Source organism: Stigmatopora nigra, chromosome 19 (assembly GCF_051989575.1).
Source record: "Stigmatopora nigra isolate UIUO_SnigA chromosome 19, RoL_Snig_1.1, whole genome shotgun sequence".
In the NCBI taxonomy this organism is placed as follows: domain Eukaryota; kingdom Metazoa; phylum Chordata; class Actinopteri; order Syngnathiformes; family Syngnathidae; genus Stigmatopora; species Stigmatopora nigra.
Window position 1 is genome coordinate 4,534,443 of NC_135526.1, and position 16,429 is coordinate 4,550,871.

General features: G+C 38.8%; 1 protein-coding gene across 1 annotated transcript; it reads right to left on the reverse strand.

Moving 5' to 3' along the window:
- Positions 1-617: 617 nt before the first annotated feature.
- LOC144212530 (glycogen phosphorylase, muscle form) lies at positions 618-10,590 on the reverse strand. The gene is made up of 20 exons (XM_077740488.1): positions 10,279-10,590; positions 8,334-8,435; positions 8,159-8,237; positions 7,927-8,030; positions 7,326-7,457; positions 7,124-7,235; positions 6,965-7,047; positions 6,139-6,282; positions 5,830-5,922; positions 5,544-5,690; positions 4,647-4,810; positions 4,452-4,566; positions 4,251-4,352; positions 3,546-3,693; positions 3,408-3,466; positions 3,033-3,174; positions 2,055-2,262; positions 1,601-1,735; positions 1,393-1,459; positions 618-1,145 (listed from the first exon to the last, which is right to left on the reverse strand). The coding sequence occupies exons 1-20, from the start codon at positions 10,519-10,521 to the stop codon at positions 996-998; spliced, it is 2,529 nt and encodes an 842-aa protein (XP_077596614.1). The 5' UTR covers positions 10,522-10,590; the 3' UTR covers positions 618-995.
- Between the last annotated feature and the right edge of the window lie 5,839 nt (positions 10,591-16,429).

Genomic DNA, 16,429 nt, shown 5'->3' on the forward strand with positions numbered 1-16,429 from the left:
AACTCTGTTACTAGCTACAAATCATTGAAACACAACGGCCATATATCTTTATCAGAGGGAAAAAATATTCTTTGGAACTATCAAGTCATCCAGCGCTATTTTGTGGACCTATAGCCTTTTTTTTCTGAATTGGGGCAATTCCATTTTCCTTCATGGGTATTAGTGTTCTTTATTGTTATGTATATATCTTCACTTGTGTCACCTGTGTGCCCCAAAAATTGTTTTGTTTTAAGTCAGAATAAACATTCAAAGTTCCCCAAGTCAACTCAAAGACAATTAATTTATGCATTTTGAAAAATGAGATGCGTTTATCAGCGCCAAGAATGTTTTTGCAGTTTGCGTGACCTCTCCCAATCAAAGATCAGTACCTCGGACAGCAACCATCTGCGTGTAGTTTAACATTCCAAATAATGACCATATATTTGCAATTTCCTTCCTCTAATGACACATTTAAAGTTCCTGTTTTACACCAAGTTTGTTTCTGCGAAATCAATGCTGACATAACAACGCCGTTTAATGAGATATAACTATTAAATAATGTTACCAGTATCGGCATACAAAACACTGCTGCCGTGAAGGCCAGTAAAAATTAAATAACTAAAAATAGTCACCCAGACTCTGTTTTTGACACATTTTATTCAGAATATGTTTTGGTTGTGAATGCCGTTGGGATTTTTTAATTTTAATTTTCAAATCAGCAGTCAGTTCTCAAAGCCCACACCCCAGCTTCTTGATCAACTTCACAAGAGCTAAATTGTAATCTCTGCCCCTCCAAACGTGGCTGCAAGCTGTGCTTTTGTGTATATTATGCAAATGCAAAGTGTACCTTTGGGCTTTGTTTATGGTGGCACTGTGAAGTAATGCAAGACGATTATAAATTTAAATGTGGATCAACCTTTTGAATCGACTTTTAAATGCCTGGCATATCCTTTATCTTGGATGTTAAGACAAGTTCTTGTTTGCAATGATGTTGATGATCCTGTCATGCAGAGAGTTTAGTGTAGTATATCCGGGGCGGGGAGTTTCTCAAGAGTAGGCTCCACCCCCCAAATCTCACGGGCGTACTGGGCAATGGTGCGGTCACTGGAGAATTTGCCGCATCCAGCAATGTTGTAGATCACCTTCTTGGTCCATTCCTTGGGGCTCTGAATTAAACAATGGCAATAGCATGAAATTCATTGATTTATAGGTTAGCTAATTATATAAGTAATGATTTGGAAGTTCAATAATTAGGGTGTATTTACACATGGAAAAAGTTAAGGAGATAAGAAATCATGGCTCATTTTCTCCTTCATTCTAGTGGACCACAAAATTTTCAGGTTCAATCTGAACCAAACAGGCCAGGTGTGAATACACCCTTCGAATCATGACACATTGCCTTTGACTACAGACCTTATAAAGCGCGTTGACTTTCTCCTGGCATTTAATATAGTCTTCATAATCAGCAAAGACCTTAAATCTGTGCAGAAAAAAAAACATAGTTAAATAGATGATGGAAAAATTAGTCACTGTGTTAATTGCTGTGTACCGAACTGCAAGTTTATAGCTGAACATATTTTTAGATTTGTCTGAGGTTGTTATTGACATGAAATGTCTTCACCTGTCATGATGCATCAGCATGTTGACAATTTCTTTGAACAAGTCAGGCTGTTTGGGACTAAAGAAGCCTCCGGCAATCTGGTCAATGGCTTGTTTCAGCTCAGGCAGTCGGTTGTAGTACTCATGAGCATCATAACTACAGTCACAGAAAAAAATACACATTTTCAAAAGGTTTTTCTTGTATTGCAGTATTTTTTTAACCCCTGCCATTGACGGTCAATTGAATTTGACAGTGAGTTTTGACAGCAATCATATCATTGGTGTTTTTAAATCTAAGCTTTACCTTGAACTAAACTATCACAACACAGTCTGTAAATCCTATACATCATTTGTCATGTAAACCAATATATTTTTATTGATTTCATACTGAATTTAAATACTCTATCCAGTGCGTTTTTTCATATGATTCATAATCTTTTTTGTTGTTGTTTTTGTTTAGGAAATGGAAGCATTACCCTTTTATGTCCATTGCATCAACATCTTCCACCCTCATGCCAAAAATGAAGAAATTCTCTTCGCCTGCTTCTTCAGCCATCTCCACATTGGCTCCATCCATTGTTCCGATTGTCAGAGCGCCATTCAGCATGAACTTCATGTTGCCAGTGCCGGAGGCTTCAGTGCCCGCGGTGGAGATCTGCTCGGAGAGGTCAGATGCAGGGATGGCTGGAAAATGACAAAGGTAGGCCATGAAACAGTAGCAAAATAGCTTTAAATCCGTGGGGAATATTTCTAATTCTGTGGACAGCCATTCTTGATCATCTTGAAAGTTATTTTTCACGGGTAAACAAAAAAAATAATCTAAAATGAATGGTAATACAGTGAATCACTGCAATATTTATGTAAAAATTCTCTGATGAAATTATTTGCAATACCAAAACACTGCAAACATTATATATGACCAGCAGTCTGTCTTTTTTAATTTATTTATTTATTTTTATTATTTATTCTTTGGTGGATTTATTTTCATGATAAAATGCAGTGAATGAAACAAAACCAAGTATAAATTACCCTCTTAATTTTTAAACATTACTGCGGAATCCTGGTCAGAATGTAAACCAGAGGTCTCCAAATTGGTCTCAAAGGGTTGTTGTGGTATTTATTCCACTTGATCCAGCACAGAGAGTTTAAGCAATTTATCAATTATCAAGTTGTCTGTAAAAGTAAATATTAATTTTCCTTTACCATTTGCTTTAAATGTGATGAAACACCAGTTCATATAGTATCTACTGTATTTAATTTACCACCAGTAAAAAAACACCTAATCCCTCCCAACTCCTTTTTTTTTAAATTTTATTTTGAAATTCCTCAAACAAAACCTCCTAGTGGCCCACTATTGGCCTGCAAACCATATTTTTGACAACCTCGCTGGGGGCCCAAATGAACAAGAAGATGAAAAAGACATGCAGAAGGAGCACAGAGTGAGCATAAAATACCTTTCTCGGCAAGTGTGACTCTGTAGTTCTCCAAAAAGATGACTTTGAGACGGTCTCCCACCACAGGATCATTGTTGACCACTTCGCCGATAGCAGTGATCAGACGAATAATCATCTTGGCAGTATGGTAGCCAGGGGCGGCCTGAAACAAATGACATGTCACGCTAGTTGTGTTTAACAGCTGCAAACAAGTTCCACTAAAAGAGCCTCAAAGTCTGGATCTTCTGAGATTTTTGCCCACTTTTAACGCAACAACGATCTTAAGCAAAATGGGGAAAGTGGCAGGTTGCTGTTATTTTACTTCCATGTTTATGGGACACTTTTTTGGTGGGGAAGTCTAGGCGTCTCAAGTTGAGTCAGTTTTAAGGTGCATACCTTTCCTCCAATCATGACGGTTCTTGGGGTCCACTGCTTGTTTGGTTCTCTCTTGATTCCTGATAGAAGTGAGAGATTTAAGGATGGAGCTACAGCATTAAAAGTAGCTGTGATAGAAAATGGATATCGAATGCTTACGGTTATAATACGTGATGATGTGTAGACAGTTAAGCAGCTGCCTCTTGTATTCATGGATTCTCTTAACTTGAACATCAAACATGGAGTTTGGATTGATCTTAACCTTATAATGCTCCTCCAAGTGCACGGAAAACTTCAGTTTATTTTCCTGAAAAACAACAAGATTGACTTTGCTCACTTGGTAGTACAGAATATTTCCTTTGTACTCTGAGTGAGTCAAAACAATTGGTAACACCAGTGTCAAAGTAACTTCTTAAAGTGAAAATCATGATAAAGGTTTACATATTGGGCCTAGGGTGGCCCGTTGGAGCAAGTGGATGGAGGGTCTGCCTCACAGCTCTGGGGTTCTGGGTTCAAATCCAGGTCTTTCCACCTGTGTAGAGTTTGCATGTTTTCCTGCGTGGGTTTCTTCCGGGTACTCCCGTTTCCTCCCACTTTTCAAAAACGTGCATCGTAGGCTTAATGGAAACTCTAAATTGCCCCTAGGTATGGTTGTGCATGTGCATGGTTGTTCGTCTCTTTGGCCACAGATTTAGGGTGTCCCCCGCCTCTGTCCCGGAGACAGCTGGGATTTGTGCCAGCAAACCCCCCCCCCCACAACTCTAATGAGGATAGAGTGGCTCAGAAAATTAGATGAGATATTGGGCCAAGAGGAACAAGCAGGGATGCTGAGTCAGGATTAAAAAAACATGGACATAAATTCACCTGCTTCACTTTGGCAACATCGCGGATGAATGCGTCGTCGTTCACAAACTTGCGCAGACCCTGCAGCTGGTCCAGGTCCCGGATGAAGTCCTCTCCAATTCTCTTAATTAGACAAGAGTGGAAAAATGTGTTTTGCTTTTGAGACGCAGAACTATGTGGACGGTCTGCGTGTGTTTAGAAAAAAAAAAAAACACAACTAACCTCGGCGATGACCTCAGCCAAGCCCGGGTTACACATCACCAGCCAGCGGCGAGGGGTGATGCCGTTAGTCTTGTTCTGGAACTTATGTGGCTCCATTTCATAGAAGTCCTTGAAGCTGCCGGGCAGACATAAATCAGGCCACACAAATGATAAAATGGCCCGAGGCCAAAGGTGCGAGGACCATAGTGAATGTACACAGTAGCTTTGAGGATGTCTGAGTGGATCTGGGCCACGCCGTTGACCGCGTGCGATCCAGCGATGCACAAATGAGCCATGTTAATCCTCTTTTGTCCTCCTTCTTCAATGAGGGACATTCGGCTCAGACGATCAAAATCTCCAGGGAACTTTGCAGCCACGTTCTGCGAAATAAGAAAGCATTGGGGAATCCACTTTCCTTCTTTTCCTTTCATAGTAAACAAATACATCTCCTGCCATAGCCCCAATTCTACTTGGACATTTTGCCCAAGCCGTGCAGATGAATGAATGACTTTTCACTTTTCACCTTTAATTCATGCTTTGGTGCATAGGTCCCTAAGCGACTATCTGGAGCTCACAGTGAAAGCAAACTGACAGAGAGGACGGATGTGCGCCGTAGACGTGGGCAGGTCTCAAACCTTGTTATTTCCTCCTGAAATTGCGTGTCTGAAAAATTTTGTCTTAGAGCCATGATCTTTAGAATATTTGTGGCTGATGGAAAATGGGCACGCTGTTAAGTTTGCTGGCTGCGGGGGGTAAAGAATCAGCCGCATTCGCTTCATTCACTGGAGTGTATAATCCCACAACATGTCGTTAGTCTCCCAAAGGTCTGCAATGGGAAGTCAAGCCGTGTAAAGCAAAGACGGGAAATGATTTCTAAGCTTGCAACTATCCCCCAGGACTGCATATCTGTGAATTTGGCAACAACAACAACAAGAAAGACCCTTTTTTTGTTGAACAGTATCCATTTCCAGCAAACACACATTGCTTTAAAAACTAAAACGTTGCTGTCTTTCTAACCAGAGAAGAAGGTCCTTCTTCAGCTATATTTATCAGGTATCATGGATGACAAAGAAGCTTGATGAATGCCATCTTTATGCAATGGTCACTACTAACCTCCAGATGGCGACGATTGATCTCATAGACAATTTCCAAGTGGCGGGGAAGCAGATGAGCAAACAGGTCCACTGGCCATCTCTCCAGAGCCTCTGGGAGGACAGTGTGATTTGTGTAGGCACAAGTGCGCACACACACATCCCAAGCCTGTATAGAATGAAAGAATTATTTATTTTTTATTACTTTTTAACTCTATGTCCGACATTACGAGAAATATGTCCAATCTGTTTGATGTGGGTGAAGCTGTCCAATCAAAACTAACAAAATAACTTAAAACCCTACTCACCTGATCCCATGGAAGTTTCTCTTCATCGACCAGAACCCTCATCAACTCAGGAATAGCCATGGCTGGATGTGTGTCATTCAGCTGAATGGCAACCTGAATCATAAAAATGCTGTTAAATGTCATTAGCCAGGTACAAAAAAAATCTCATGGAGCGCTCAGTGGCACTTCACTATTCTGATTCGATAATAAACCAGCAACAATGCATTAAACACACTGACAGAGGCAATTTGAAGCAAGGCACAGACACATCGGGACGGGGTGTTAAAATTGACAGAAACGATTTTGTTTTTTTCCCCCCTCTCCCTTCACCTTGTCAGGCAGTTTGCTGAAATCAGTGCGAGCAATCTCCCTAGAGCCAAACTTGGAGACCTTGAAACGGCGAATGATGTCTTGCAGGGTGGCAGACACCACAAAGTATTCCTGCTTCAGACGCAGCTCCTTGCCCTCAAAGAACTGAAAGAAAAAGAGACACACAGTTCTGTTTTTCTCCATAAAACATAGTCATTCATCAAAATTATGTCTATGTATATTAGGGATGAATTGATTTTTAAACAAATATTTGAGCTGAGAATTTGCTTTTAGTCTACTAAACACATTTTGGGTTTGTTATGATCGAGAAAGGACTTTTTTTTACGCAGAAATAATATTGTAGCTGCATAAAACCGGGTGACAAAAATATTTTTGAGGGTAAATTAAACATGACTTTCATAAATAAATGACCATTCAAAAGTGCACGGATTTGCATTTCACAAAGAAATTAGGATCGTGTGTCCACATTTAATAAAAAATGAGACAAAACCCTGCAGCAGTGCGTGCTGGCTAAAATTATATTCAAGCGCTACCTGAATTTTTGGATCAAGACTTTGAACCCCGACTTCTTTGCACGGACATAAATTACAACAGCACGGTTCATAGTTTAAGCTCGGGGGTTTTCAAGCAAAACCACCATCTGGACCCTGTAGGGAGGTAACGCACCGCAGTCCGGTCTTATGTCACATTTGAAAGACGAAGACCCTCAAGCCTTTGATGTCCAGATTATGGAAATCCATCTTTAAGGATTTAGACATCTCAATAGAAAAAATTCAGAGCGCCGGCTGTTTAATTTAGCACAAAAAAATGCATTGCCCTTTCTTACATTGTCATTGGGGTAAAGCACACGAGAGATGTTCTCAGCCAGGTTACGGTCCAAAACGGCTTGAATGTAGCCACCAACATTGACTAGAGAAATGAAAAAAAAATGAATTAATGAAGCTTCATTAAGATTCCAGATCATCCATTTTTTTTGGACACATACAGTCCTTCAAGTTAAATTCGCAGGGAGCCTTTGCAGACCACAGCCTCATTGTGTTGACAACGTTGTTTCTGTAGCCAGGAACCGGGGTGTCGTATGGCAGGGCCAAAACTACCTACCAACACATTACAGGAAGAATGAGACCTCTTTAACGTGCTTAGATTCGATTTCTGATAGCTCTATAAATATCCCCCTTTTTTTTTACCTGGGTGTCAACCCATTTGACACCGTCAGGGTGATGCTCGGCCCTGCCGTAGAAATGCACAGGGCGCATGTACTCAGGACGCGCCTTCTCCCAGGCGTTGCCATAGCGCAGCCAATCATCAGCCTCTTCAACCTTGATAATGACATTGGGAGAGAAAAACACTCATTAGGTGAGTACATTCTAGGCTGAGTCAGACCCAGAAAATGACAAGGACAATCAAGACATGATAATGATGACATATAATTATGGATATTATTCACTTTAAGCCATTAGGTTGCCTAAGCACATGTTCGTCTTTAAAGAAAAGACCTGAGAATAAATGAATGAATGTATGTATGTGTGTATATATATATATATATATATATATATATATATATATATATATATATATATATATATATATATATATATATATATATATATATATATATATATATATATATATATATATATATATATATATATATATATATATATATATATATATATATATATATATATATATATATATATATATATAAGTATATATATTCATTCATTCATTTATTCTAAATAAATAAATACATATAATATTTTCAAAGTAAAAGTAAAACTGACTAACCTGCCAGCCATTCATAATTTTTTGATTGAAGATACCAAATTCATAGCGGATACCATAACCATAGGCAGCCAGGCCAAGCGAGGCCATAGAGTCAAGGAAACAGGCTGCAAGGCAGGTCAAAGCATATGAACAAAGTCATTTTTCTTTATCAAGCTGTGCAAATTCAACCAGGTAAATTGGTGCTATAATGATTTCACTGTTCTAAATATATAAGGATGATTAAAAAGCATACCGGCTAGTCGGCCGAGTCCACCATTTCCCAATCCGGCGTCTTCCTCCATGTCCTCGAGTTCCTCCATGTCTAGACCCAACTAAATGTACCAGAAGGCAAATATGAGCTGAAATGAAGTAACTGCTTCACAATTTTGACCCGGATTTAAAAAGACAAAACCGCCGCTTGCTTTCACCTGGTATGTGGCTTCGTCGCAGGCATTTTCCAGGGCGAGGTTGACCATGGTGTTCTGCAGGGTGCGGCCCATGTAAAACTCCAAAGATATGTAGTACACGCGCTGTGTAAAAATAACAAAATGGTGTGAATCGGTGGATATTAACCTATTTTCTTTTTCAATTCTCACAGTTTTAAACAATATTCAAACAGGAGTATATTTGTTGTAAATGTTCGTCAGTAAATTTTATTTAAGTCATTTAATGTTATTGCAAGCAAATCTGAATGTTAATATCGGTCTTGTAAAACATAAGTTTTGCAGATGAGACTTTCTACATGAACTGAGTTGTCATGTAATAATGATTCTGTTAAAAGTTGTTGCACATAAAGCTATAAGCATTTCACCTCAAATATTGATTCAAAAACGGTGATTACTGATTGATTACAGGCTATTTTACTCCTGGAAAAACTGAATGGAATGGAACTGTTTTTAGTCAGCGATTATTTCTCTTATATTTAGAGGGAGTTTTGTTGCATTTGTGGTACACAGCTTAGTTTGAGTTTCACTCAAATTGAAACCAGAAATGCTAACTCTTTTCATATTATAACTAAAGTACCCCCAAAATATTCGGTGCGATTCCATTACTTCCACCTTCGTCTGTTTAATCTTTGACCTTTGCCATTTAAGTGTTTTTTTTTCTTCCTCTTTTGAAATTGAGAAGGCAGATGCCCACTGAAGAGCAAAAGCAGAGAGAAGGGATGGGACAAGAGGACAAATTGCATTCTGTATTACATAACGGCAACATTTTGGTTCAGCAAAAATAGCTCCTGTGGAGGTCATTATAAAGGTCAGGCTAAGAGTGATATTCTTTACTTGTGGAGTTCAACTGTGGAGTGATAAAAGAAGTAGTTCACCTAGTTGTGTATAAAAAATCAAATAATACTGATGACAGCTAGGGTTCAATTCTTTGATAGGACTTCTGAGCGGACTTTGATTTTTGTCAATATCTTAAGTCACTCTTAGAGTATTATTTTTTTGTACTGACACCTATAAATATCATTATAAATTCAAGAGCCTGCCATATTCACTTTGCAGTCAAGTACACGAGCCATGTATTTGCAGCCCTGTACTTGCTTACCCAAAGAAGTCACCTTTGACCTTTGTTTCTGCAGTAGCAAACAAGGTCAATAGAGTCAGTAGGGTAGGGTGGTTGCAACCCTCCTCCGGCACTGGATTAAACCTGTTCTAAAAATGCATTGCACTCTTCAAGTAAATGTCACCCTGCTCGGGTGAACACAAAAGCCACTTAAGTGACTGAACAATGAGTCTCTTGGATGTTTGATGTATCAAAAGGGGATGGGGAGGGGGGGGGGTGGTCCACATTATGATACATTTACCAGCAAAGAACAATTTTCCCTTCATGTCTAAATATAATTGATTTTGTTTCACTCAGCCTCCAATGCACTGTTTGAAATTATATTCGCGTCAGCTTGCTATTGTAGGCAAAGGTCCTGTATTGGCGCATGTCATGCACCTGTACGGGGGTGTAGATATGAAATCCAATGCCCTTGGAGGCTTGTGCTCATGTGAGACAAGCAGAGGCTATGTGCTTTATGGTGAGACGGGATATAAGCAGAAGGTCACGGAGAGGTTTAATGTTTCAGCACACCGTAAGAATGGAAGCTTAACGGCAGACTGCTAAGAAGCCCTTGTGAAGTTTAAATGTCATGCCCTGGCATTAGATTGTACGCAGGCTGCTCTTAAAAAGGCTAAGGAATGAGAAACTCTTTGCTGCTATGAAATGAAGCAGGGCTTTTGTTTAACCGCAGAATTCAAGCTGGAAGATTTAAAGGTTTCAATGGAAGAAGAAAAAAATGTTATCAGCCACTACCAAATGGGTGCATTGGGGGTAGGTCACATGACTTTCGAATCAGAAGGAACCGATCCTGTTATGTGTTTAACTTACTTTGGGATCTTTCTCATAGTAGTGCTGCTGGGTTCTGATCCACCTGCCGATCAAGTGGTCCCGCACAGTGTGGGCCAGCGCAAAGTAGTAATCCCTTCTGGTGGCCACATTTCTGTCTTTGGCCAGCGTGAAGTGGAGGTGCCTGTTGAAATTCTGCTTCAGTTCGGTGACGTTATCAACACCGGCCAGGCCTCGCACCGAGATCTGCTTCTTCCTGTCATGGTCGGACAAGGGTTTGGACATGGCGGCTCAGGGTTTGCTAGCTTAGACTTTTGGGAGAACTTTTGATGAGTGCCACCAGGCCCAGACGCACTGAAAGACAGGCAGCACAAAGGGTGGGCTTCAGCTTTTTATAGACTGTGCTACTAATGTTACAAAGAGGGTGGAGTTAGTGTGTAGATTTGGTCTAGGGGGGGTGGGTTATATGCTGGGTAACTTTGAAATCGTAGGGCTCACTCATTCTCATAGATGAATCATTGCTTTTGTCTTTAGTCATCGCTACTGTCATTGCAGTGTTTTTTCAAATGTTCCCTTTTTTTTTAAACATGAATTCATATTTTTAATCAGTAAATCAAAATTACCCTGGCACAAAATGTACAAAATAACATACCAGTACATAGATACTGCACAAAGCGTAAGGTAAGATTTCCTTAGTTTCAGTGTTGTCAATTGAAATATGATGAACTGAGTATTCAAGAGGAAAATATTTAATTTTTAGAGCAGTTCTTGTTTTTTTTAATAACCATTAATGACAGTTAATGAGCTATGTTTCAGTCATATACAGGGAATATATATATATACATATATATTTTTATTTATTTGTTTATTTATATTACCTCCTATTCCCTGTATATGACTGAAACATAGATAATAATGGCACCTGAATAGTTGTTTATGGCTGTGCTTTTCATTAATGGCATTGTTACCTCTGGAACGTGGATAAACTTTTCAAAGTTGTTCCAGTGTGGAGACATGCTGGTGATGAGGATGTCTGGCAACTTTTGTGGCTAACTCGTTTTCCTTCTCATCATTGGCAGGAATGTCTAAGTTAGCAGATGGTATATTAAATCCCAACCAATGCATTTTTTGCTGAAGCGTAGCGCAGCAAAAGCCTGCCAATTATTATATTGATAGCTGCCGCTATATTTACACATTTTTGGATGGTGTTGAAGCCATCAGCTTTACAGAAAAACCTAACAAGCTTATCTTAACTGACCATGTTTTGCTTTCCTGGTCGCATCTCAACAGGCTCTAATAACTCCTTCCAAAACAGTGGTTAAGGGTTGTGTATAGATCACATTTATTCACCTGCCCACAGCCATATCAGACTCCAAAATCAACTGTGGCTGAGCTACTAACGCTCACCCTATTTTGGGTTATTGCACTTGCAAGCCAAACTATCCTAAATTCTTGATCTTCTATTAATAGTAGCTCTGACCCAGTCCCAAAGGCCATGATATTTGAAAGGCATATCTCCTTAATGTCAGCTAGTGCCAGCAGACAACACACAACATCCCATTGCATGCAATACGTCGGAAGACGCTGTTTTGTCAGCGAGCTACAAAACAGATTGGGGATTGGTTAGGGCTGTTATTTTAGTGTCAACAAGGAATGCATTTCATTGCACTTTCATTACAAGTTGACAGATAAAGTATAGGGGAGGCTTAGGGCGGGAGTGAATTAACACGTCTTTCCAAGCATTTACACAATGGACAAGACATACGGGTGACAAAACGAGGAGTTGTTGCCAAGCCCCATAACACACAAAAAAAAAGAGCTGGAAATTAAATGACAAAATATTTTCTAATAGAAAAGCCAGTCAAGATTTTTTGTTATGATTTTTAAAAAAGCCCTCCCACACTAGGTTACATTAGCATCCCCGCTGACCCAATAACCCCTGCAAAGACGGAACCATTGCAGAGTGGATGACAGAGATTGAAGCTGGCGTGTCCCTGATTTGTCCATTATGATGGGCAAATTATTTTCCTACATGTCTCCTGGCTCTTCTGTCAAATAGTGTACCAAGCATTTATATAGTCCACTCTTTTGTTCCCAGTCTGATAGAGACCCATGCGTATAGTTCACGTGTGGGCCTATTGCCCGACAATTTGTTCATATTCAGCCATTGAATGAGAATGCCAACAATAATATCTGTATACACATTCTTATTTTCTTATGTTTGACTTGGGCAAAAGCTGCCAAATCAGTTAAATGGCACTTAACTTTGGTTATTAAGGTGAAAGTATTGTTTTGCACTTGGTAATCATGACCATTAAATTAATATATTGAGGTATTTTTACTAATTTTTAGGCAAAATTTTTACGACATGAATGCTTTATGTATCTAAATGAATATCCAAAATGATTCTTTAGTTTTCATTTAATTGGATACGTATTGTATTGAATTGCGTGTCGTCTTATACTCATTTAAGTGAATGAAAAAGTGGACTCTTTGACTATTTGTACCTCAGCTTTATTCTCTTCAGCAGAAAAAACATTTTGACGAAACTGTTATTATATTTCCAGTGGTTGCATTATGTCAAGTGATTTAATTGGTTACCCTATCTATAGAAGAACAGTCACCTTATCTGCATTTATTCATTTATTTCCAGAAAGGCCACAAGGACAAGCAGTGGACAGATGCAAGCAACTACACGCTCAGGTAAACGTAGCAGCCGTGGCATTCTCTCACCCCATGAGTTCTTCATTAAATCAGGTTGCGGTCTTGACAACTTTAATCACAATTATGATTCATGAATCCACTGCAAAACAATTTGTCTGTGGTCTCTGTTGGGAAGCATTACTGAGTGGCCAGTGTTGTGTTAAACATTGCTGCCTACTGTTCCCTTCAGTCATTATGCTCATTATATTCACATTCACACTGTATTTGGGTGTTTTTGGCTACAGGTTGTTAGTTAGTGGGCGCGAAGCTTGGAATAGACTGCCAATGAACATGAAATAACAAGCCCCATTTCTTTTTTTTTTTTTTGCTGCTTCCCAGTATTTCTTTTATGTAAACAAACGCGAAGCGCGAGCCTACACAGCTCAGGTGGAACTTTCGAGGAAATGTTTTCCTCCAATGATAGACGACTGTCAAACTGTATTTGGTAAATAAAACAACGTCAGGAGGAATGCCAGCAAAACCTCGACACCCCTTTTCCATTGATATTCTTAGCTACTGTACACATGCATTGTTTTTGCAATAACCTTTAACATATCCTCACTTTATATCGCTGATTTTTTTTTATTCAGTAAGTGAACTAATGGCCTATATTTGTTGCAGCAAATTTTCAAATCTATTTTGACTACATGGCTTCAAGACATGGCAACTACAAGGAAAATTCCAATTCTAAAAGCTTAACAAAAGCAATCAAAAGCCATTACATGAATTTATAATGTACAGCCATCCACAGCAGGCTTTCTTTCTTTGCCGGCACGAGAGGTAGTGAGGGAATGTAACTTGAAAGAATGAAAAATCATATCCCAAAGGGAGGCAACGCGGGATAACTGCTGATTGACTGAGCACAATCATAATTATGTGCGCAGAAGTAAAACAGTGTCTTCCATTATCTCGGCTTTTTTTTGCTGAGGGCACGGTACATGATAGTTCTGCATGGGCAGTTTCATTTAAAATATATCTGATGTTTTGAAAGAATGCAATGTTAGCTCAGGTGGAGCTCTGAAATAATGTTTGTGCTCACTACAACTTTGACAAAGACATTGGACATGTCTGTTTGTACATTGTGTATGCGTATGGCATTTTAAAATTCAAATTTATCAACAGGGAAATTCAAATCTCAAAGTTTGAGAAATAAATGTCATTTCTAGACTATCAGACTGATACTAATGCGTTTGCTCAGCCGCCATGAGTATATCAAGTTGATGGATGAGCTAAAGGTACAGTTTTGCACCGCCAACGATAAAAATACCACATTAAATGTAACATTTTCTAAGCTGTACATAGCAGTGAAATATATCCACATAAACATGGAATGTCATCTATATGTGCTTAATGCTTTTCAACCTTTAAACCTGCATACATTGGTGACAATTCTTATCTGGCAACAACAACAAAAAACAGTATTTTTTAACTTTCTTATCCACATTTGGAATTTGAGTTTTTTTAATTTAGCAAATTTCTATTGAAATTTAAATGGTATTGAAATCAAATGCATACAAATACTTACACTTTGATATGAATGCCAAAATTCAAACACCAATTGAAATATTGGGCATTTAAAGTTATTGATATTAAGTATAATGCTCATTTTTTTAAAGACTATATTTTCAGATCTGCAGCAAAAGTGTTCTCCCCATTTACGCACTCAGGCTGAATTGTTTTTCAAGAAAAATACATTTGAGCACATTCATAATTCATACGTCATCCTCAAATGTAAGATAGCTTTGACTTTATCTCTCGCAGGGAAGGCTCGAGCGCTTAAAAGCACACCTCGGCGGGCTTTAGGGGCTTGTGCTCTCACTTAAAAGGTAAAATATTCACCGACAAAAATAACTCTATCTGTGGGACGCACACTTTTGGAAGTTCTGTTATGTTTTTGAGCTTGCATCATTACCATTCCTTCATCTACATGTTTTCTCACTGTATTTAGTTCTACTCTGTTTTCATTGGCATTTCTGTAAAAACCGGATGCAGTGTGACTAGACACTTCCTTTCACGCATTCGCAAGACGCAAACATCTTCCCAGTGGGACCTAACAGACAACATTTACAGTCGTAGGCATCACAATTAGATTTAAGGTGGCTTCCTTCCAAATACACATTAACTTAGCAAGCATCTACCTGATGGTATCGGAGTAGAAACTCTTTGAGCAGTTCATTATGGAGCTCTAAGCCAGGGGCATTGAAATTTAAATAAAAGTCAAAGGATGCAAGGGTCAACTTGAAACAGTTCCACATGAAGTCAGGGTTTGACACCTTAGCTAATGGAGAGGCACTGTTTAGCCCCCTTTATTGTAAAAAAAAAGGTTGATTTTAAGCCACTTGTGTGGGCCATATCCAATGATTTTTAAGTCATATGTGGTGGATCGGAGTTTGGACAAGTGGCACAAAAGATTGCATGATTTTCGCTATTTTCACTGTTTCATCTTGACGCAAACTATGTCACATAATCCCGTAAATACATATAAAATAACACAGCAATCAGATGTGATAGGATTTAATACAGATGTCTGGACTTTTGCAAGGGGATTGTCCATATAAAATTTGAAATGCCGCCAATTGCACAATTAGATAAGCATCAGTTTACATTGCTGATTTATGAAATACTGTCATAATAGACATTCTTATTATGAATCGTTTTTTGGGAGTTATTTGTCACAGATGTGGACATTCTCCAAAATAAGTCGGAATCAGAATGCCGCCCACAAGTCAACAAATAAAACTAACTGAATGAAAACACAAGGTTAAAGGTGTTATTACGATTGTCACTTTCAGAGAGGCAAGATTTAAAACATGGAACAATATTAGAGCTCACGGTATGTTGTAGGGCAGTTTAATAGCACTAACCTCACCCAAAATAATAAATACTGTGTAGTAAATATACAATTTACATGATCCAGACTGACTTTTTTGGACATTTTTCCACATTTTTTAGCCCCATATGACTTCAATGCTTTTTTGGAGAAAAAAAGTAGCCTCTCTAAGGACTAAATAACGAATGTCCAACCCAAAACCCCGAGGCGTCACTGCTTTATGTGGGCCACAAAAGCAAATAAAGTGTCTACTTTTTGTGTCTTGCTAAATAGCTTTCATCTTTTCATTTTGGCAGAAAATCTTTACTTCACTTTAAGCAGATATTGCCCACATTTTTCCTTGCCAGATTCACATTTCAGTGTTATTGGTGATTCAGTATTATTTCTCATATTCTTGTCAGTCGTATATCATCAAATTTACTATTTTCATTCTGTTTGAAATCGGGTTTTTGGGAGGGTTTCTTTTAGGACTTTGTTTACTGAACCCTATAACTCTTGTTGGAACTCATCAATTATTATTATGTACAGTATATGAATACATGTTTTCATATCAGGCAACCCGAAGTGATCATAGTACTATGTAGGATTAAATGATATGCCTCCATAGTAACGCCACTACTTGTCGCTGTTTAGTGGGACGTTCCATTGGTCCACGGCGTC